At 36.6% G+C, this 24,224-nt stretch overlaps 1 protein-coding gene across 1 annotated transcript in view; it reads right to left on the reverse strand.

Annotated features, from left to right (window-relative positions):
• Positions 1-22,471, reverse strand: part of LOC114462766 (nodal modulator 1-like) — a 42,773-nt gene extending 20,302 nt beyond the window's left edge. Inside the window, exons 1-26 of the mRNA XM_028445740.1 lie at positions 22,323-22,471; positions 20,795-21,062; positions 20,568-20,716; positions 19,782-19,937; positions 18,067-18,152; positions 17,835-17,980; positions 17,629-17,776; positions 15,994-16,176; positions 15,747-15,892; positions 14,657-14,771; positions 13,692-13,789; positions 13,386-13,569; positions 13,174-13,304; positions 12,090-12,245; positions 11,918-11,996; positions 9,804-10,022; positions 8,228-8,428; positions 6,809-6,898; positions 6,684-6,729; positions 6,485-6,585; positions 4,325-4,431; positions 4,158-4,230; positions 2,449-2,601; positions 1,144-1,281; positions 741-830; positions 543-648 (exon numbers count right to left, since the gene is read on the reverse strand). Of these exons, the coding sequence (XP_028301541.1) occupies positions 543-648; positions 741-830; positions 1,144-1,281; positions 2,449-2,601; positions 4,158-4,230; positions 4,325-4,431; positions 6,485-6,585; positions 6,684-6,729; positions 6,809-6,898; positions 8,228-8,428; positions 9,804-10,022; positions 11,918-11,996; positions 12,090-12,245; positions 13,174-13,304; positions 13,386-13,569; positions 13,692-13,789; positions 14,657-14,771; positions 15,747-15,892; positions 15,994-16,176; positions 17,629-17,776; positions 17,835-17,980; positions 18,067-18,152; positions 19,782-19,937; positions 20,568-20,716; positions 20,795-21,062; positions 22,323-22,338 (3,385 nt within the window). The 5' untranslated portion in view covers positions 22,339-22,471. The remainder of the gene's footprint in view (positions 1-542; positions 649-740; positions 831-1,143; positions 1,282-2,448; positions 2,602-4,157; positions 4,231-4,324; positions 4,432-6,484; positions 6,586-6,683; positions 6,730-6,808; positions 6,899-8,227; positions 8,429-9,803; positions 10,023-11,917; positions 11,997-12,089; positions 12,246-13,173; positions 13,305-13,385; positions 13,570-13,691; positions 13,790-14,656; positions 14,772-15,746; positions 15,893-15,993; positions 16,177-17,628; positions 17,777-17,834; positions 17,981-18,066; positions 18,153-19,781; positions 19,938-20,567; positions 20,717-20,794; positions 21,063-22,322) is intronic.
• Positions 22,472-24,224: the final 1,753 nt, after the last annotated feature.

Here is a 24,224-nt window from a genome sequence, read left to right on the forward strand (position 1 = left end):
CAGTCGCTGATTCTCTTCCACAGAGCGTTTAAATGCGCTCCTTTAATTCTAGTTTTCACACGTTCAAAAAGCACATTTTGCTCCTCCTCAGATGTGAGGATGCCAATTTTCATCTTGGAAAAGCTTTTTTTTCCGTTTGACCTCAGTGGCCAGGGCCTCCGTAACAGGAGGACATAACATGTTAATAACAATCAAATATAGTCACCAAATTTACACCGGTTTTTACACAAAGTTGATAAATGAGGGCCAGTTTTTTGCTTCACAAATAATGAATGAAAAGAAATTTACAAATCTAACTGTTTTTTCTATTTATTATTTGTCATTTCTCAAATATAAAAGTTTTGAAAGTTCTTACAAGTTGACTGAGCATCTGTAAACGGGAAGCAGGAGGGTCAAATGTCATCGCACGGGTGAGCTTTTTAGAAACGTTTACTTTTATTTCACAAAACCTTTGAATTTCATATCGCCTTTTTTATTTCATGAAATGTCATTACATTTCTAATGCCAACACATTTAGATGAGAAGTTGCATTGCTGTGTTACCTTTAATCTGGTTGTTGAGGGACACGGTGGCATCGGAGACGCCCTCGCCATCAGCGCTGTTCAGCACTCGGCCCGTCACAGAGAAGCCCATCACGCGGAAAATGGGCTAAACCAAGCGAGTGGAAATGAGTTAGGAGTCAGACTTTAAAAAGACAACAAGGATAAAAATGAGAGCGGAGACATAAATCAAGTGTTTACCTCAAGTTTGAGGCTGTTGTGTTCCACCTTGAAATTCATTCTGGAAGGAGCAACATCGAAAGTGATTCTTTCTCCTCTGTAGAAGGGCACCTGAGGGGGAGGAGCTTATTAAAGAAAAACTGTTTCCAAGTTAAAGGCTCTCTTTTTCTCTACTGTGAATGACAGAGGAAGATTTATAATCATTTTACTGCTGACTTTAATGTTCCTATTGATTTTTGAACTGTTCAATGTTTTCTGTTGCTCTTTTTAATCATGTAAATCACATTGAATTGCCTTGTGTATGAATTGCTCTATACAAATACATTTGCCTTGCCTTAAAGCTAAATGACTTTTTTTAATCCCAAGTTTAAAAATGCATTTTTTTTTTAATTAAAGTCAACATATATAGGCAATGTTATCTCACCACAGTGTATTCGCCGCTGGCCAACGATGGAAAAACGAAGGAGCCATCGTCTTTGGACAGAGCGCTGCAGAGATACGTCAGTGAGTCGTCCCCGGGGTCCGCCCCCTCCACTGGGGACGAGTTACAGCCACTGACATTCTGAGTGGAAATTAGACGCACCAATGAGCACAATATACACACACTGGCCCTGATTTATCAACCTTGTGTGACAACAGGTGTAAATGTGAGTTCACATTGTGCAGTACGACAGGACCAACGTGTGATTTATGCAACATTGGTATCTGACCAATCCCAGCGTACAAATGATCAGGTGTTAATAAATGCAGTGGCTGAATTCGATTGTCATTAACGTGTTACGTCATCCTGTTACGGAGGCCCCGCCCACTGAGGTCAAACAAGAACAGAAACTTTTCCAAGATGAAAATCTGCATCCTCACATCTGAAGTGGAGCAAAATGTGCTTTTTGAAGGTGTGAAAACTGGAATTAAAGGAGCGCATTTAAATGCTCTGTGGAAGAGAATCAGCTGCTGAGCAGGTGAAGTCTGCCCCCCTGTGTGCGCTGAGAACAACTTCACAACAGAGATCCTGGAGAGACACACGGATATGACATTATTTTCTGCCTCAGTCGACACACTTCAGGCAATAAATATCACATTAAAAGAAATTAACGTTTGAAAATCTTAAAAATGACTAAATGTGTTTATTCTGCCTTCAGCCAATTTCATCTAGAATTCATCACATTACCGATTACTACAGCACGTCTGTAAAAGTTTAAGGAACTATTTACATCTTAAAGCATGAATGAGGTCACGTTTTGTCCGAACAGCTCTCAGGGATGTGCTATATGGAGGAAATAGGACCTCATTCTCCAAAACTGACCATAGCGTGCGTGCGTGCGTACCAGGTGACCCACATGTTCCTGCTCGGTAGCAGAGTTTACCAGCGGGGTATTACGTGAAAGGAAAACCAAAAAAACAGTATCTATAATAACGTTGGCTTTTTAGAAATTCATTTTATTTTGTTTAATTAATTTTTATGAGTTTTGATCTGTTATGAATGTGTCTGTGTATGCTCAAATGAACACTTTATTTACAGACTCACATTTAGCTGTTGCTCCACTAATCCGAGGTCAGACTTGACGTGAGATCTGATCGTCGACGCTCACATCAGAATTCATAAATACCAAAGCTTGCGTGAAACCGTTGGATTTAAAAAATGTTATGATTGGTAGAAACAAAATGAACGCTGTGAGATCCAGTCCCTCCCCAGCGTGCTCTGTGATGTACATTAATGTATAATATCTACCTCTCTATTGACTGTGGCCGAGTACAGTAGGAAGGTGACCTCCTTCATGGGCTCTCCATCACTGCGGACCTCCCCAGAGACGTCGTAACCACCGACCACCAGAGGCTGAAGGGCCGGTGCGTTGGCGGTGGAGACGTGTACGGTGGTGGAGCTCTGTGGAGGGTGGACAAAAGGTCGCCCTGTGAGACAGACTAATGGCTCCTTCAAAAGCACTGATTACCACCGCCATCAGTTAGCAAAATAAAAGCTTCTTTGGAGGGATAGTGAGGTTACAACTGAGTGTCTGAGAGTGGAGGGATTAGGAAATAAAAGATGTGTGCTCTTAATCAGACTATTGGTGTGTGTGTGCGTGTGTCAAATGGCCCATGGAATGTAAGTTTTGGATGAATGCATTAGAAAAATATGGGATATCTGTCCGATATCAGCAAAAAAAAAAAAAAAAAAAAAAACTAGAATATCGGTTAATCTCAGATATAAAGTCTATCGTTTTCACTGGATTTATTTAGGTTATTTTTATTGGTATAATCTAATTATTCTCACTAAATTGTAGATAATTCTTATGTTTAAAGTGAAAAAATATTTGTAACCCATTGGTTAATAATAACTAGGTCAGTTTTTCTCATTCCTGCTGTGGCTGACTATTGTTCTGTTTAAATAAAATCACATGATCAAACCTTTTCTAACATTTTACACTACAATATAAGTATAAAAAAAGTAAGTATGATTCATGCTGACATTCCAAAACCAAAGCAATGCAGAAAAATCCCAATCCTCACATGAATTACAGCATGTTTACGCTTTCACAGTGAGATCTGGGAAGCAAAACTTAAAAAACTTAAACATTAGCATTGAATATTTCAGTTTAGCTAAAGCTAACTTGTGCAATGGTCGAGTAATAAGGTTCAAATGTGTAAACGCCTCAGAGTTCCTAGAAGGCAGTGTTAAAAAAAAAAAAAAACAAAAAAAAAAGTAACATGAAAAATTACAATCATTTTTATTCATTCATTTTGTGTTTCTCCTGCTCTCCTTTGCATTTTCATGTATAAATGATATAAAAGTATGTATATAGTACATAAGGTACTGACATTATCCAAGCAAAGGGTGACAGGTAGTGACAATCTATATTTAATTTGGGGGAATTTTGTTAAATAATTTAAGGATCGATCAGGATTTTGGAAAAATTAGGTTTTGAGAATAAAAAATAATGACTTCCATTGTGTTATACAAGCATGGAAAAACTGGAAATCCCTGCAAATATTGTACTTTCATAATCAATGAAACTCTACTTGAATAATTGTATAGTTCGACTTCCAAATAAATCTGTTGTTTTTTTAAGTGTATTATTTTGCATAGATGCCAATATTTATGTTTTTGAAATTATAGTCATTTTTCTGGTTAATTTAAAAGACTGTAAAAGAGTAATTTTGTTTAATATTGCCAAAATTCCCAAGCTTAATATCCTGTGGAAATTTACCAGATATTTTAAGCCCCTTTGCATTCCTACTGAGATATCCATAACTAAATCATTTGATAATTTACACAATGATTCATGTTTTTTCAGTCATTTTGACTTTCCCCTGCAGGCCGGTTTGGATGTTTTAAAGGGCCAGATTTGGCCCCCGGGCCTTGAGTTTGACACATATGCTGTAGGGGGAGCATTATTACATATTGTTATTAAAAGCGTGTTAGAGGACAGTATGGAGACAAACCTGTTCCAGAATCCAGGAAGGATGTGAAGCTGTGATGTCGTAGCTTCCAGGTCGAACTTTGTGAAACGTATATCTGCATCACGTACACACAGAAAGAAAAAGGCTAAAAAGTTTCACTCTGGTGCACAGAGTTTCTGTCTACCATCAGTGAGGTGTGAGATACTCACTTTCCTCCGTTCTGTGTGACGACGCTCTGCAGTTTATCATCAGTCCCGGCTCGGCTCAGTCGGACTTCCACTCCCGCTGGACCCAGGAGGTGGCCTTTACTCAACACCTGAACACCACAGCTCATTTAGAAGAATCACAATATAAAGCATTTGCTGTGGCACAGGACCAGGGTCAATTATCCATGTTCAATTACAACTCAATTATGATCACATTGACCGGCATTTTTTCCATATGCAATTAAAATAAAAGTTATAGTAAAGTTATAATAATTGAAACCTTTCATTTTTATCATAATTTCTTTCTTTCTTTTCCTTATTTGTGTTTGTCTTCCAAAAAAGCACTATATAGATTTGATGCAAAATTATTATTATTAATAACACTTTTTTCACTTCCAATACAATGCCGATATTGCAGCCTTGAGTATTGGTCGATACCATTATCGATACGATATCAGCATGAATCATACATACTTTTATGACTTATTTTGTAGTGTGGAATATTAGAAAAGGCTTGATTAAGTGATGTTACTCAAACACAAAACAATAGTCAGCAACAGTAGGATGAGAAAAACTGACCCATTTATTATTAACCAATTGGTTACATTAATTCTAACCTTCAACATAATATCTACAGTATTCTACAATTGAATAAATATAATATATATCAGAGATTTTAGATGAAGTCCGATAAAATCTGATATTCGTTTTCTGGCTGATATCGGATCGATATCTGACATCAATATTGGATCAGGACACCCCTAATTATTATTATTATTATTAATAGCAATTACTGATCCTTTAATAAAAAAGCCCATAAAACATAACCTTCCTCTTGTGTTAGCTTTCTGTTAGCATCCCTTATGATAAAGGCTCAGTTTTGACCCATGACTTCAGCTGTAAAATACACTAAATAATACTATTTATCATCTCATTTGTTTCTCATCTCTTGGATACATCATTAGACTTCCTTACCCATGAAAATATTGGTATTAATATTTTTGGTGTGGGCGTATGAGCCTTTTTTTTATGTCAGTATACCTCTAGATTTCAATTTTTTTTTAAATGGTAAAATGATCCTCAAGAGAAGTGGCAGGAAGTGGGAAAAGTTGATATGAAACATATTTCAATCATTGTTAACTACGTATGTGTAAGGAATAGAACAGTAAAATGGTTCATGAGTTTTGCATTTTTTAAATTGTAACTGACAGTTTTTATAGAATTCCCATGCCAACATACAATAATTATGATTACAACAGCAACATATTACGTAGAGATGTAACGATTCACTCAACTCCCGATACGATTCGATTCACGATACTGGGTTCACGATACGATTCTCTCACGATTTATTTTACAAAATGGAACTGTAGAAAAACTAGAAAATACTGTATTATTTTCCTTTTTTTTTTTCATTGTCAAAAGAATCCCTTGATAAACTATTCAAAACAATGCAATTTACTAAAAATAAATCTTGAATGAAATAAACAAAGGAATAATACAAATGAAGAAGAAGCCTATAATTTAAATTCTAGTTCTATAGTAAACAATGCAAAACTGCATAATAGTTCTTTTTCTTTTTAAAAGTGCAACTGAAAATGTATTTTGTGCCTTAACAATTGGACTTTAAAAAAAACAGTCATTGCACTGTATTTACATCAGATATTTGTTTGGACCAGTAGAGGGCACTGGTAACCCAGTGGTCGGTTGGCACGCAGCTCTTCTTGCAGTGAAGAAGAGATGCTATGCCAGCAGACAGAGCTAATAAATAAACGTGATTTTTACAGATATTCATGTAATATTACTGATATTCTTTTGGCGCTAAAGGGGTAAGGAATCATTTATGAATATGTTTTAATAGTAGAAGGTGATTCCGCCCGCCGCCTACGCTTCTGGACAAGAGAAGGATAAATAAATAGTGCCCTTTGCTGTTTAAAAAAAGTACTGCGATTCAATTTTCAGAGCATCGATATGAACCGTGGTACCTATGAATCGCTTTTTAACTGCCTTACGATTAATCGTTAAATCCCTAGTATTAAGTCATAATTGTAATTAATTACCAATTACAAATATAATTGACCCCAGCCATGCACAGAGTCTCTTCATCTATAGTTCACATCTCACTTCACCATAAAAGAAGCTTCTAGATTTAGACACACTCACCGCTCCTGACACAGAGAAGCCAGTGAAAACAAAGTTAATGTCTTCTTCTTTGGTACAAATGTCACTGACTCCATCAACATGAAGGTCGACACTGGTGGGCTCTGGAAACACAATAACAAGTTTTTTTTTTCTTATTATTTTCATATTCATCAACACGAGCTGATGTTTATAAAAGAAAACAGAGTGATGATGGACATACCGAAGCTCCAGCCAATCGGAGGCTCGATTTTCAGGACAAAGTCTCCCTGTGTGATTGAAAACAAGGCCATCAGGTCACAACCAGGGTGATTTTAACCGTAGTAGTTTAATGTGTGGATCTCATACCTTGTCATACAGAGGGATCATAAAGTAACCATTGAGGGGTGCACAGTCCGTTTGGTATTTTAAAGAACCTTGTTTGGTATAAAGCTTAATCTGTGCAAAGGGAAACACACAGATAAATGATCTCCTATAATACCCACTCCTTTACAATGATTTTATAGAAAATGATTACGTGCCAACTACGTTTAATCTATCAAGGCTTTGAGAATGTGTAACTCACACCAAGTCCTGCCATAAAATGTATGCCTATAACACATTAAAAAATATTTTAAAAAATAAATAAATACAGCACAAATTAAATTGCAACTAAGATTGCAAAGGGCGCAAAATTTCCAGTAAATTTCAATGGTAAATAAAGTTTAGCAATTTTGGGAATATTCAGAAATATTATTTTTTCATAGGAAACACTTATTGGAATTAACCAAAAATTTTTAGTAATTTTTAATATCTGTATCATATCCAAATGTAAATATTGGCATCAATGAAAAATCATACAAGTAAAAAAAATGACATTTTACTGTAACTAGGGTTGAAAATTATACAATCTTGAACAACTGTACAGTATTCTATACTTTAGCTTCCTCAAATATGAATATTTTTATTTTTAAATATACAGTAGAAAATAATATAATTAAATTAAATAAGAAAAATATAATTTATTTGTTTAAAAAAAAAAAAAATCTGATTAAAACACCATCACACAATCTCAAACGGATGTATTCTATACTTTCACCTCCTCAAATATAAATAAAGCTAAAAATAAGATACATTTGAAAAATAAAATAATTGAAAAAGAAAAACACGTTAATTATTTTTGTATTTGTAAAAAGAGGTTGAGAAATTCTGATGTGAGAAGATACGATTTAAAACTAAATTGGTAATTGTAGCATTTATTTGAATATATTTTTTAGATTACATATTACACATCTTGTTTTACTGTGTAAAGTTTAATTTTGTTGTTGATACTTATTTCTTCTAAAGTAAAACAAAATTTAAAAAAAATAAAAATAAAGAAAAAACCTGAGGACTGTAAATGCTTCACGGATTTAGTTATTAAACAGTTAATCCCTTGTAGTCTATGAGTAAAACGGGATTATGACACGTGTTGAGCAAACGCAGCCAGACCTGTTTCAGTTGTTTTTAAAGTAAAATTTAAAATCACGTGCAATATTTTGATAATAAGCAAATAATTACTTTGAATTTCAATCAAATTAGCAGGTTAGCAAAAAATCTACATCGGTCAAATTCAATCAAACGTGCTATTTAAAAAGTTAAATTAGTGAGTTTTAGTGTTAGAAACAGAGGTGGAGTGAATTTAATTCAAACTGTCATCCATAAAATCATATAATCTACAGTTTAGTGTGTTAAACCTGATCACCTTTAGCGAGCAGCTAACGAGCTAGCCGCTACATTAGCACTCACCTCGATGACAGAGTAATTGATTTCAACGTCGGACTTTACGAAACCTCCACAAGCCACCACGATGTCATCTGAGGACACGACCAGGACGTGAGCGTATATGATGAAAAATAAAGCCCAAAGGGTTCCAGAGTCCGCGCGGATCGTAATTCGCAGCATTTTGACAATTTGCTGCTTGATCGGTGTGAGCCGAGTGACAGCACGCTGCTTCCGGTCTGAGAGCCTGACCGGAAGCGGAAGCCCCATCTGGTGGCTGGGAGGAGATGACAAAACACGATAAACCTTACAAATATTAATATAATTAATCTTTTATCATTTTAAAACATTTGTATTTGTTTTATTCATTTATTTCGAACGAAAGAATTAAAATCCATTTCAATGTAATAAACCTTTGACTCATTAACATAAAATCAAGTGATCAATGAATAAGAGTTTGCATATTAAAAAAGGAGGAATTAACTTATATTAAACAAATTTGGGATTATTTTGTAAAGTAAAATCATAAGATCTATATTGTTGTCCTAATGCACAATGGAATTTATTTTTAAATATAACCTCTGGGGGGACCAATAAAGTACATTTCATTTAAAACAAAACATTAAAATTAAACACCATTACTGATATTCGCTAGCATATTACTGCAAATTCATAGTTATGCTTTCCTGAAATAATAGGTTTACATTTTTTTGGAAACTTTGTGAATTCCAGTTGTTAATTTATGATTATTTTTTACTGTAAAATGTGCAAAAATGTGGGATTTTTTACATACAAAGAACCTAAAAACTCTCTCTGCTTGTGGATAAACTAAAAAACAAAACAACACAAAATGTGATGAATGACAAATATTTATTGTCCATATGAGGAAGTTCCCCCATTCACTTTCACAATAAAACACTATCTGACATGATTTGCACAACAATCCAAAAAGGTCAAAGTTATTAAAACTGCATCACAGCAATGCTAAAGAAAGCACGGTTACAGTCAATCCCTTGATAAGCAGCTGTGTATTGCATTATTGTGAAACAGCAAAACCGGCATTGATATAAAAGTTTAGTATAAAACAAAAAATAGATAACAACATTGGTCATTAACCATGAAAATGAACAAAATTCCATCAATGCATCCATTTTCTGACCCGCTTGTTTCTGTTTTCTCAGGGTTGCGGGGGTCTGCTGGTGCCTATGTACAGCTCTCAATGGGCGTTAGGCGGGGGCACACCCTGGACAGAGCGTCAGTCCATCGTAGGGAAACACACACAGACAGACCCACAAACCACTCACACTTAGTTATTGATACGTATAACAGTATTTAAAAGTGCATAAAAGTGTAATCAATTGTGTTTAAAAGTAAAGGTATTAAAAGATACTTGTGTCCTTCTCAGAAGGAAAATATGACAGTAAAAAGCACACCTGATATACAAGATAAGTTTTTGCAGCACCTTCCATTCCCAAGTGGTTTTAAAATATTCAAACTATATAAACAACCCTCCTCCACTAATCCTCAGAAGTATTTGACAGTTTCAAAAAGAATAACGGATTTAAAAAGTTGTCAGTGACGTTGTGGAGTACTCGTCTCACACGTGCGTGGACGTGTCTGGGGGCGAGTGTGCGAGGAACAATCCCTCGTTGAAGTTGTTGGAGAAGCTGGTGTGGTAGCTGGGGCTCATCCTGTCGCTGGGGCTCATCCTGCTACTGTTACGGTTACCGTTACTGCTGCTGCGATGCTGCGACTGAGACGTGGGAGATAATCTCTGGGCCTGGCTCAACTTCTGGATCAGGAAACGCTTGTCACGGCCCTCCTGAGACACAGGCACAGGTGAAAGTAACGGATTACAAGTACTGGCGTTACTCTGGACGAGTTGCTTTTATGGGTACTACTTGTACATTAGTGAGTATATTTCTAAATCAGTAATTTTACTTGTACTTAAAGCTGCAGTATGTATAAGTGTAAATGAATTCTGCTGTTCTCTTCACCTTGGATAATGTTTCTCTTAGCTTTACAAGCTATTTATCTCGTCTGTTATCTCTCTCTCGGTATGTGGGGCGAACTGCGCACAGACTGAAAGTGTATTGTGCGCAGTCCGCCGCACATACCGAGTCAGAGGGACCTCCGCGGAGTCCATTGCTCTTGAACACGTTAGTGCCTTTATTCTGTTGCTTCTCCACCTCGGTCTTCCTTTTTCCTCTTGCTTTGCCGTGTAACCGTGGTGCCAAAAGCCACGTTAGAGACTTCTGCTGGAACATCTGCCATTGCACTTTCCCTATTCTCGGATCTTGAAAGCGCATAAACTTAAGACGAGCAACCAATAGTAACGCTTAAAACAGCTCATGGATCGCCTTGTTGGTAGAAAGATCTCTGATTAGCTGAAGTCCAGCGTCACACTCCTGTATTTCTAAAGCTAATTTACAGAGCCAGGAGAAGAAGAACAGAGTCACTGTCCACTCAGAACACTTTGGATTACAATATGCTCAAAGATGATTATGGATTTTTGACCAAATGATGACAACTTTTTTTTTTTTTTTACATACTGCAGCTTTAAGTTTGTTTTAAAAGAAGCAACGTAATTAATTACATTTCTACACCCAACCGTTACTGAGTAAATTATTTATTACTGACATTGTGAAACTACAAAAAAATGAAATGACCAGACTACAATCAAATGCATCACATCATAGGCGACCAATCAGATTAAACATAATGCACTGCAACAACATAGCATTGAATGCTGGTTATTTTCTCAGTTTTAGAGTTCAGAAATGTAGCTATACTTAGTGCCTGAGAATTTTTTTATTTGGAATTGAATCCATTCACTATCAACCTCAACGTTTAAAGTAATTAAATAGATCAAGTAGTTTATATTCAAAGTTATAGAAAAAGTTCTACCAACTTAACTATGTCAAGATGGTGTTAAATGTTCTTCCTTTTTAAGTAACTTTAACTAATCATTTGGGAGTAAATGGAACTACAGTATATTAGTTCATAAGTCAGAATAACTTAGAATAAAGTAATTACATGCTAAGAATGATAAAGTCTGGTTATTGTTTCAAATATGGATTATTTAAAAATAAACTCAATTCATATTGCCAATCATCCAACCTTTTAAGTTCTGGAAAATGTAGACTTAGTTAATCAATTTTATTTCATATTTTTTTTTAAAAGAATTGTACATTTTGACAAACCTTTTATTTTCTACAGATGCCTTTGTGGAAAATAGATTAAGTTCCAATCGTGCAAGATTTCATCTCTTCTTTTATACATGAGATGTTTACTGTATGCAAGGGAACCGTGGCAGATTTATGACCAAAAATACTGTACTTTTTACTTGTAATTCAGTATTTTATGTATGACATACTTTTACTTGAGTACAATTTCAATCAAGTAACTGTACTTGTACTTGAATAGGACACATCAATACTATTTACACTTCTATTTTTTATACATATGCTTTTGCCCATGTAATGTCCTTTTTGTAGTTTAAATTGTAATTGGCAGTTTTTAAAGAATGTCCATGCCAATTACAATTACAAAGTCAATTATCTGAACACAAATACAATTTAATTATGATCACAACAGCAACAGATATTTACAATTACATCATAGTTGTGATTATTTATTCATTACATGATTACAATTAGAATTGACCCCAACCCTGACTAATTTCATGACAATTTCCAGTCATTTAACCAAACTCACCAGCACCAGCTGCTCCCTCAGTTGGTTGATGACTTTTTTATGAGCTCCAGCGAGAGCGATCACATAAAACATGGCCAGGCTGCAGAAAACAACATGTTAATAAAATGACAATGAAGACGAAAGACAATGTTTTTTGTAAGAAGCAGTTTAAACGTGTGAGTAAAGCACACACCACGTTACAACAAAGAAGCTGACGGCAAAGGCCTCTGAGGACAGAGCCTCGATCACACTTCTCACTCCAGTGGGAAGCTCAGACACTGCAGTGGGCAACACCTCCCACGAAGTGTTGTAACCCACAAATGGTCCACAGGCCTGGGAGCAGTTAATCCTGGGCAGGGAAAACACACAAATGAAGAACTCATAAATGCTACATTAAAGAGAAATGAACCCCAGGTTTTTGCTGACCGGCCATTAAAAGGAAAATCAAAAAACGTCTTGATTATGGGCGGGTGATTACGGCTCCACGGATACTCCACTGTTTTTCCAAATGTTAAATACATTTGCGTTAACATATGCATAGCACGTAAACGACCGGTCACCATGTGTAAGTGAACCACATAAGATTGAATTTGAACGATTCCAGTTCTGATTCTGATTCCTAACAATTCCCGATTCAAATTCTTTTCAGAGGCAATTGTACAATGTATGTATTGTGTGTATGTGTATATGTGCACACTGATCATGGTTGTGTGTGCAGTAACGCTTTCGGTGGATTCTTCTTCTGGTGGTAGGAATCGAAATGTAAAAATTTGAGGGATTCCAGGATAATCGGAAAGTTAGTCCGGGGGCCGATCAATGCCCAGCCCTACACATAAGACCTTGTTAAACTACCTCACTCCTTGAATTGTTTGGTATCCTGATATATTGTATTGTGACACGCAAATCGTGAATCTTATCGTCAGATTCTTGACAATGCACACCCCGAGTCCACATGTGCTAGTTCTTTATAGAAGGGGTGGAGCCAGCAGTGCTTGTTTGTGATATCACAAACTCTCAGCCAATAGCAAAATTTTATTGTAACAGCCTAGTGTTAACCCATTGAGGGCAGTCACTAACTAACTAAAATGTTGAGTGTTGGACCAGGATCCATCAACAACACTATTTATACCCAAATATAAAAAATTAGCAGAAAAAAGGTAGTTTTGGGGTTTAGTTACTCTTTAATAACTTTTGATTGATTCTGGAGTCACCTAATAACAAACCCTGACCCAACACTCCCTAAAAGCTGAAGATAGATAAATATTAACATTACTCACTGTGCTACGCTAACAGAAACAGGCAGACATGCGAGAGCCAGGCCAATCAGAAGCACAGCGAGGAAAAAGAAGTTGGAGCTGGAAGCTCGGAACGGACGTGTTGCTGGGCGGCAGTTTTTTAACAGCGATACCTAGAAAACCAGATGCAGAAGGGTGAGAAAAAAGTCATTGCTTGCAAGAAATAAAATGTGCGCGGGTGACCATGGGTTCACCTTCTTTATGTAGAAGATGAAGAAGTATTTGATGGTGCAGATGGCGGGCAGCATCGGGCAGTAGAAGGTACCGATCCAGCAGATGGTTTGACCGTAGACGATCTCCAACACGTTCTGAGGGATGGAGAACTCCTGCTGCCCCCACCACTTGGCCAGGCCACAGTCACAGTGCCGCACAATCAGCCTGTTGGTCCACAAACGTTATGAAAAGCTCAGCCAACAGAGAAAAGTACAGCAGTGGAAACCGTTCCCTCCCCCAGTCTAAAAACCCTCGTTAGAGGAGAGAGTTAGTTGGTATGATCTTACTTTCGGGGAAACTCCACAAAGATGGTGACAGCAACAATGATGATGAAGTCAAAGACCGTGAGCTTGTACATCTCCTGGCCAACACGAGTTTCCCAGCACTGGCAAAACAATAGGCGCGCACACACACACACACACACACACAAGGAGCAGAATTACTAAGAGCTCAAATAAATGGCGCGTGAATCTCCAGTGTGCTTAAAAACATTGGAGGCACTATTTCTTTAACTGACCCTATTTTTAAATGACATGCATCTTGAGCATTTGTTGTGCATTGAAACCGTTGAAGCAGCAGGTACATGTTCTCTCTATGCTCTGAGCAGATTACTGCACAAACATGCCTTTCATTTAATCAATACATTACATTTGTTGTAATGCATTATTAGCTGGTTTCTGTTTGGCTGCATAAATAATATTATTAATACTGTATATAAAAAATGGCAGTCTGTAGCTTTAAATTGTTACCTTGTAATATGCATTGTTTGTAAACCAGATGTTATTGCAATGCTACTTCGGTAATCATGAGTAAAACTCTGCACCATTGTGATTAATTGCTGAAATAATAGATAATAATTATAGATCTTGTAATTAAAATAATAAATGACGACATGCAACTACAATAATGTATATGCTTAGGTATGTATATGTTTGTAAATATGTGTTGATGGTTATGTATATTTACATTTTTTTTATTTCTATTGTTATTTCATTGTATTTCTTTTTTATTCTTATATATTTCTATTTTGTATTTCTATTATGAAATTATCATCATTATTTAAAAAAATATTTATTTTACTTTTATATTTTATTTTATTTAATTTCAATTTAATTTAATGAAATTTTATACATTTCTACTTTTAAATTATTATTGTCATTTTTTATCTTGATGTGGAAATGTTTTTCATCACCAATTCTAAAAACTTGTGAAAATCCAGCTTTTCATTTTAAACACTGAGTACAATACTTACGGAGTACAGCTCATGGTTGTAGCCACAGATGCATGTTTCATCTTTACAGTGAGTGATCTGAGACCAGAGAGAGAAAAGCAGGACTCCAATACTGGTCAAACGCATAAAAACACATCTGGTGGGAAGAAAAGAGAAAAAAACATTAATGTAGCTTACATTACACACTAAGGATCGGATTCACTAAGATCTGAAATAAAGGATGGTAAACCAGTTGCGTCCCTAAATCCTTTGGTGACGCAGTTTTCTCACCTGCTGCGTGGAATTCACTAAGATTGCGGCAATGATTAGTGCACGTGCAGAAGTGGTGGAGACCGCCCTATTTAAATGAGCGTTTTGCTCGTTCATTGTGGAGACGTGAGTGCACAGAAGCACACAATTACATTTGAGGAAGTTAAATTGGAGGCAGATGGACTTCTCTACAAACATTTAATAATGTAGAAAACTAAATAAACAAAAAAAAGTTGAAAAAAAAAAAAGAAAAAGAAAATAAACAAAAAAAAAAAACTTTAAAACATAATGATATTTTTTCCCCCTAATTTAATGTGGCTGCTCCGGCAGGTCCTGTAACTTTGCTCTGATCAGTCCATGAAACACACCCAGATTTGGACAGAAACCATCCTATTGATCTGTTGACACAGTCTGTCAATCAGTCTGCACCATTTGAAGATGATCTACTGACCATCATCCAGCAGGTCTGAGCAGCGCTGTGTCACGCACACTTATATGTGAACATTGTGTCATCACTGCATAAATTACACATCTGATCAGTTGATTCTGGCCTGATGAACTGCATTAATTTATTTGCATGTCCTCCTCCCAAATGTTTTGCTCCCCTTGTGAGCACCGCCTACAATACATATTCAGAGAAAAACGTTCTAAATGGATTAAGGGCACATTGCGACATGCAGCAACTGCGCACTCCTGATTCCCTCGGGTTTGTACGGCTTATTAACCTGTGGAGTGATGTTTGCACATGTTTTAATACCCCTAAACCTATTAGTGAATCCGCCCCATGTGCTTTTTCTGTTTAACATAAGCTTATCATCCTTTGGGAGTGGTAAAGTGACACAATATCATTTTTCTTGTGTACCTCATGAGGGTGAAGCGGATCTCAAAGGCAGGAGAATAGTCTTCAAAGTTGATGATGACGGAGAACAAAAGGGGAGTGATGAAGTTGGCCAACGTGATGACGATGGAGGGCAAATACTCGTACATGAGATCTACGATAAAGTTCACCTAAAAAAGAAAACATTCAACATGCTTTTCTGTGGCTCCTATGACAGGATTAACACATGTTTTAATAGAAGCAACTATGTTGAATTAAACCTCTTTGTTACCTTGATATTCAGTAATTGTGCCTCTTGAGAGAAGATGGTAGCAACGTAAATACTGTAAAAACAACCGGCCAAAACTCCGATGACAAAGATGTTGAGAATGAAGCGGATGAGGTAAATGCGACACTTTTCTTTGCGTGTGCGGTCGGCTATTTTCTGTTTGATCCTCTCCTCCTCCAGATCTGTCTGAATATAAACAAGAGACAAGAAACAAAAGTGTAAAGGCATAAAAACAGTCGAGGAATGCGAGGGATCCATCACTGTTTTCACAAGTGTGACCTGAAACCTTTGAAATGCACTTATTAAAATATCTATACCTAGCAAAACACCCTATTTAGAATCATATCCATTTTATTAACTTTTAAAAATGGGACTACTTTATATTTTTAGAGGCTGTGTTCCGCCATCTTGAAATCACATGATTAATGACATCACACGGCCCCACTGCCTGTAAACATTATATTGTTTTCTATTGTTGTCAAACATTCAGCCTGTTTTTTAGATCCTTTAGCTGCTTTTTCAGTCAAAATGACACCTTGTGCTGCTTTTGGTTGGTTTAAAAAAAAAAAAGTTAAAGAGTATTTAAAACAGTTGTGACCCAAAAAAAATCTGTGACCACAGCGGTCAACAGTTCCAACTCTGCGGTTTGGTAATAGACAATGAAGCAGAGAAGAAGAGATCGCCCAAGGGTCTGGCCTTCAAGAAACTACGAATCTTTTTAAAAGAATTTGAGCCTATTTTTGCTTATTTTTATCCTTTTTCTGCAACTACACCAAACTAGCCATAGTTTAACCTATTTTCACAACTTTTTCTTGCCATTTTTTTTGCTCTTTTTAATGTATTTTTGCTACATTACTTCCATTTCTACCACTTCTCCATCAAATTTCAATGTCTTTTCTGCACATTTTTTCCACTTGTAAGACGTTTTTGGCACTTATAAACCTTTTTCACCGCTTTACTGATCTAATGTTATATGTTGACCATTATTGTCACCTTTAACCTCTTTTCACCAAATGTCGTGCTAATTTAACCACATTTATCATTTGTCATGCCCATTATTTGCCAGTGTTAACTAATTGTTTAAACTTTTTACAATGCATTACCAAAACCTTCCAACCTTCCACTATTTCTGCCCATTTTTGTCCACTAATTTGCAACTTTTAACCAATTTCTGTGGTTTTTAAAATCCTATTTCACCACCTTTCCCACCATTTTTGGGCACTTTTAACCCATTATATTTATGATTAAAACAAGGATTTACATCTTTAAATGACTATATACCAAGGGGCGCAAGACATAATAAACATCCTGGATAACAGTGGATATTACTCATATAAATAAATAAATGTGTTTATCACAGATCCATAGAACAATGGATGGGCCACAAAAAGCTCTCCCCTTTATTTCCCCTTTTAGATTTCAAGATGGCAGAACACAAGCTCCAAAACTGAAAAGTAGTCCCAATTTTAAAAGGCAATTAGATGAATATGGTGCATAAAAAATTTGTAAAAACAGAGGAGGATCTCTTTAAAACAATAAACATTAGATTAAAAAAGAATTCTATGATTGTAAGAAGGGTTTACCATCAGCATGCAACAGGTTTGAATTTACACTTTTAGATCCAATCTTAAACCTTACTCTGAGCTCATAGAGCAGGCTGCTCCTCTTCAGACTCGCTGCGTTCTCGTTGGTGATGCAGAAATCCCACCCAGCAAAGATCTTGTTACAGAAACTCTGAAAGCGATCCTCGTCCTGAACCAGGTTACGTTTGAATCCTAGGGCTGACCTTTGAGAAAAGACAATCTTTAACACGTTTTCCCTTCATTGACCTTCTATTCTAGTACCTTTTAACAATCCAGATGAGGCTCAGGAAGAGATACGCGATGGTGGTCATCAGGTACGCCAGAGCCAAATTATACTTGATGTTAGGGAAGTGGATTTGGTTGACCTGGTAGAAACCGTAGAACAGATAGGTCTGCTCCAGAAAGCCCTGCAGCGTAAAGTGGAAGAGTGAGTCTAAAAAACAACATTCATAAACATTTGAACCATGATGAAAGTTTAGCTGCAGGAACTTACTCCACCAGAGAGCAGATCTGTGATGTGTTCGTGAAAGATGACGAGACCTCGGCGAGCGCTACTCGGATACTTGCTGCAGTTACTCTCTGTAGAGGAAGATATTATTGATAGTTCTCCGATATGATTGTTACAATTTAAAGTTGCTGGAGATGGTCATTTAAAAAAAAAAAAAAAAAAAATCAGATTACGACATAGATTAAATGTCAAATCAAAGATCATTTGCTGAAAAAAAAACATGTAAAATATCAAAAATGTCGTTCGAAAGTTTGTTTTCATCTTAATTGTAAACAATCTGTAAGCAACAATGTCGGAAAAGTTTCGCGCATTGCATTGTGGGATGTAGAGTCCCGTAGACAGATCAATAGAAGTGTTTTACTTCATTCTTACCATGATTCCTTGTGTTTACCTCTGCTAAAGTGACTTCCCAACACATTTCTTGTGTTTCACTAGGGTTGTACACCTCTTTGGGGTAGACGATTCTATACTTATCTATATACACCGATTACAAATCTATTCAAAAACGATATATTTGAAAAACAGAACGATTCAATATGATTCAATGCAGTGTAGGAACCATATGATTCCATACGACTCTATGGTTAACATTTGTTGATATAAACATTAACCTTACATTTTAAAATAAAAAAGCCAATTCCATAAAAGGATTCCATATATTAAACAGTATCACATTTGTAGTGAACATCTTTTTTTTGTTGGGATCATATTAAAAATGAGAACAAATATATACATAAATTTGAAAAAAAAAAAAAAAACAGATGTCCTGGCTTTCAGTCAACTACATTGTTCGGACATAATTCCTTGGAGATAAAATAGGTTACTGATGCTGTGATATCCTTATTTCGTCCAGAATTGGGGCCAAGTTGTGCATAGTATTAACATGATTCCTCTCGTCGTTATGGGGCTTGAATGATTCACCATAGTCGTCTCTGTGTTTTCTTGTGGAATATTGGTCAAGATTTGTTGTGCTATTTGTCTGCGTGGCTTTTGTCCAGTTTTTCATCCTTCTTGGAGAAGCCCAACACATTCCAAGCTAGATTTCTGTTTGGTCGGCGTGTTGTAAATATTTTGCAGTAACTGGTTAATGCCGCTACTAGTGTTTACATGCATTTTCATCCATAGGCATAGTAAACTACGGAGCATGTGCATGAATCGTTTTGGGCAAACATGGCTCTTGCGTCTCACAACCGGTTCCTCTTAAGATTCGTGGATGATTTGTATCAATTGACGAGGCTGCAACCAACACAGCCGTACCTCTGACTTCGTATATCTGGGGTCGTATCGGTTTATTGTTCACAACCTTAGTTTTCATTGACTGAAAGTTGCGGCAAATCAAATGCGGATGTTTATTTTTTTTGGCTTAAAGATCTGAAACGGGGTGATATTTAATGTTTCGTAGAGTGAGGTAATATCACCGGGAGTAAACTAAAAAAAGTGATGTACCGCGACTCCCTATCCTCATTGTCTAGGGAGGAAACACTTGCATACGTCTACAGGACTCCACATCCCACTATGCAATGTGCGTAACTTGTTCGACAATGTCAATATGAGAGTGGATATCAAAACAAACTTTCAAGTGGCAATTTCAACCTTTTACTTCTTTTTTTTTTGACCAAATGATCTTTGATTTCCTACTACTCTATGGATTTATCTGATAAAAAAAGATGTTTAATAAAGCAAACCAAGTTGTGTCTCACCATAATCTATTTCAAAGGTGATGTTTCCTGATGCACTGGGGGCAATGATGATGGGCAACATGACAAAGCTGAACATGAGCAGGAAGATGATCAAGTTGAGCATGACCAGAAAACGTAAGAAGGAGAAGTAAGAGAGAATCCCAGTGCCGAACATTCCTGGTGATAGACGAGGACAGAAAAAGTGAAGTTAGTGCTAAAGGAACCAAATGCTTCAGATGTTCCACTTCATAGAAACATATTAAATATTTTTTAAAACAAAGGTACACATGTAGCTGTGGGGTGGGGCAGGCGACGTGGGGGGTGCGGAGTGTTAAAAACAGTGACATAACCAAGCGCAAGTTACTTAGTTCTGCTTCAACTTTTATTAGGCCATTTATTTCAGGCTCATTAATTGTGATTAATTGTAATTATTGTAACTTTAGTAATTGAGAACTTAAATGTAATTGACTTTCTGAGGACAAAAAAAATAATTGCAATTTATTTGTAATTGGAAAAAATGTTGGTCAATGTAATCGTAATTGAAAACCTAAAAGTAACATAAAAATGTAATTGACCCCAAACCTGGCTATAATGCCACCAGATCCCCCTACAACACTCGCGCCTATGCCAAGCAATTCCCCCAGTTGTGGTTTTTGGGCAACATGAGCAGCAATCTCTAAGGGGAGGCACGAGAAAAATAAAATAAAAATCATGCTGCTGCTCTGAGGCTGGGCTGACTGAGCGCCCATCCTTGAAACGACACATCAGCGTATCAGATGTGTTGAAGTCAACAGATTTTCCTCTCACCCTCTATCTGGTGGATGTCTGCCCTCCAGAGCTTCAGAGAACTCAGCCACTCCTGGGCCTCGTCCCTCAGCCTCCTCAGGGTCCTCTGGGTGCTTTGTCTCCACTGTTTCCAGCTGCTCAACTTACTAGCCTCTTCCAGGCGCTGAGCTCTGAAAAAGTTACAAAACATTCACAAAAACCATCTCTTCTCTAACTCAGTGGTTCAATAATCATGTGACTCCTCCTACTTGTCCCTGCGTTTCTCAGCCATTGGCTTGGCCCACTCTCTGATTGGACGCTCCTCCACTGGGTTGTGATGCTTGTCTTTGTTCTTGTGGAAGGTGTGAACGCCCCATTTCCCACTGCCAGAGGAACCGCTCGTTGATCTGCTGCTGCTGGTTCTTCGTTTTGAGCCGCTAGCAGACGACTTGCGACGGTACAGCAGAGACTGGTAGCTGGGCAACTGGTCCAGTAAGGGGTTACTGGTGATTCGCCCACTGTGATCAGTGTAGAACACTTGGAAAGATCATAAAATAAATTATCGATGATGGAAGATTCAACACAATTTAACAGGATCCTGGCCATAGAATACAGACCTAATAATTAAAATATAGAAGTGTGTGTGTGTGTGTGTGTGTGTGTGTGTATGTGTATGTGTGTGTGTGGGGGGTATGATTGTTTGATCTGGGGCCAAGTTATCAACATTCATGTCAGCATTAGAATAATGATCCTCTGTGCCTTAATACAAGAAAAAAAACTGTAGGTTTCTGATGTTGTTTAGTATATTTTACTCAAATTTTGTGTGTTTTAGTTGTTGTTTTGTGTGTTTTTGCCACTCTATCAATACTTTTGTATATTTTTGTTGCCGTCTTGTGTAATTTTGTGTGTTTTTGGAGTCGTCGTGTATTTTTCAGTCATTTTGTACATCTAATCTTGTGTGGTTTTTTTTATTGTTGGTTTGTATGTTTTTGGAGTGTTTTGCAAATGTATCTCTACTTTTGTGTATTTTTGTTGTCGTCTTGTTTTTTTTGTTGCTGTTTTGTGTTATTTGAGATTCTTTTTGAGTGTTTTTGTTGTCTTTTTCTGTATTCTTGTCATTTTGTGTTTTTAAAAAATGTATCTGTATTTTGTTGCTGTTTGTATATTTTTCAGTTTTTTGTACATTTTAAGTCATCTTGTGTGATTTTGTTTTAATTTCAAGCTTCCTTGTAACTTTAAGTATCAGGAATATACATAGGCATAGATGTTTCTGTGTTATGATTACATTTTTTTTTTCTAAATTATGTAAATATATATATATATATTGAGATAGTCATTGTTTTGTGTTCTCATACAGTAAAACAAAAATAAAATAATGTCTATTGGTGCAGATACCACGGCACACTTTTAGCTGTTTCACAGATTATATGCTCTATGGTCAGAGTGGTTGTGAGCTTTACATTTAAAATGAAGGTCATAATGATAATTAATATTACATTATGTTGATTTCGTCCTAGTTATCAGGTCACTGTATTTGAGTTGTGCTTTTTTGAGCCACAGAGATGTTGGTAATTGTGTCGCACCGACACTATGACAACAAACACATGAAGTAAATGAAAACAGCTCAAAACGATTTAATAAACCCCTTGGTGGGGTTGTTATAAACTTTATTCAGCTAATTAGCATGTTTTTACAGACTGCTAACCATCGTAACTAGCATGTTAGCTTGGGCTAAAGGGAGTTCGGTGCGTTCAAGTGTCCGTAAAAAGTGAAATTACGTTAACAAAAACCAGTTACCTGAGTCCACCTCCATTAGAAAGGCTTTTCAGAAGAATGGGTGCCGTTTTCTTGCAGATAATTCCACTGTATGTTCAGAAATGCGATAAAGTTTTCAGCACGGAAAGTTGAGCTGTCAGGAAGGGAAACCCTCCTCCCACACAGAGAGGACTTCCTGAACGCGTCTCCGACAACAAACTGTGTACAGGCTTTATGGCCCAAGTCAGCTTCCGTAGTTATCATATCATATTTTAAGTTTATTCTCGAAATTTCAACTTTAATGTCGACATTTCGACTTTATTCTTCATTTGCCCAAAATTATTTTCATCATCACAATTGGCCAAAATCCGCTTCTGTAGATTGCACACTTTCTCGTTAGTTATGGTATTTATAACTAATATTTTTTAGGCCTTGGCTATTCATTCAGAAACATATGAATAGACCGTATGGAGCGCCCCTCATTGGCTAGTTTAGGTGACGTGATAGGTGCACCACGTGACTTAAAATTCCGTCAGTTTTATTTTAGCTAGTATTTATTTTTAGTTACCCGCTAGCCCTTTTATTCTAGGAATTTTTTTCTTAGATATGTATTTCTAAAGGTGGAATTTGCTGTGTTAAATATGTTAAAATAAAAATATATATATATGACAAAAGTGGGATTTGAATCCACGTCAGCAGAAAGAAGGATTCTTAAGTGCGGCGCCTTAGACCACTTGGCCAGGAATATTAGTAGCTAAAGAAACATAAACAATTGTTTTATATAGCCTCCATACTCTCCCAACAAGATATATCTCATGACATGGCAGCACATCTGTTGTTTGTGTTGGAAACACAGAAACACGGAGAAAAAGACAACAACAACAACTCAGAACAGCCTCAGTGAGGAGCATCAATTCTTACTTTTGTTCCATTCACTGTAGAAAGTATGAAACATTTTCTGACCTTACCTTTGCTGAAGGTCTGGTAGCTCAGGTGTTGGTCTCCCATCTTTTAAAAGCTGTCGTTTTTCCTCAAAAAATCATCTCTAGCGCCGTCATCCTGCCTGTAGTGTTAACCCGCCCACTAGATGGAGCAGCAGCGGTCACATGGCATCAATTCACTAATGTACTGTGAACTTATGTATAGCATTTAGCATAGCACGGTTACGTCCAAAGGCAGCTCTCTAAGCTGCCTTTGGACGTAAATGGTTGTCATCTTGGGGACCTGACTGCGCATGCGCAAACACGTAAAAACACGCAATGAGAACAGAGGCAGAGAAGCAATGTGTCTTTGGGAGGGGGCGTGGCCTCCCTCTGCCTTACAGCAGAGTGAAGAAAAAAAAAAAAGACTGTGCAGCTGTTCCAGGAAATAGCGCTGTTTAGTAATTTGGGCTATGAAACGCACAAAATGCTGACACTTTCAAACTTATAGGTACTGTAGGCTATTGGAAATGGAAAAATAAATAATTTATAATTATATTATAATTAAAACAAATAATCAAAATATCAATTCACCTTTGGGTAGGCACTGCCTACCTTGCCTACCCTGGCGGCACATCACTGGTTTATATGCTATTTTGTTTACACTGTATACATATTTAAAAACTTGGAACTATACGTTTTAATGACTTGCTATATTTGCATTATCTGTTCCCAATAAAAAAAATAAAAATAAAATTTATTTTTTTAAAATTGCAATAATTGGGCTATTACATGAATTAATAAATTCCAAAGGTTTCCAAAAAGTGAAGATAATAATGGATGTATCTCATGTATCTCATTGATGCTTTTTGCACAAGATCTAAAGTGAAAATTATCTATTACAGACATAAATCCTCATGCTTTAGACATGTTTATTTGCATTACAGAGATACAAAAGTTGCAACAAAAGCAGCCCAGACTGCAGAGAGTTAATATTCATGAGCAATAAAAGAAGAGTCCTCCC

This window comes from Gouania willdenowi, chromosome 1 (genome assembly GCF_900634775.1).
Source record: "Gouania willdenowi chromosome 1, fGouWil2.1, whole genome shotgun sequence".
Taxonomy (NCBI): Eukaryota; Metazoa; Chordata; class Actinopteri; order Blenniiformes; family Gobiesocidae; genus Gouania; species Gouania willdenowi.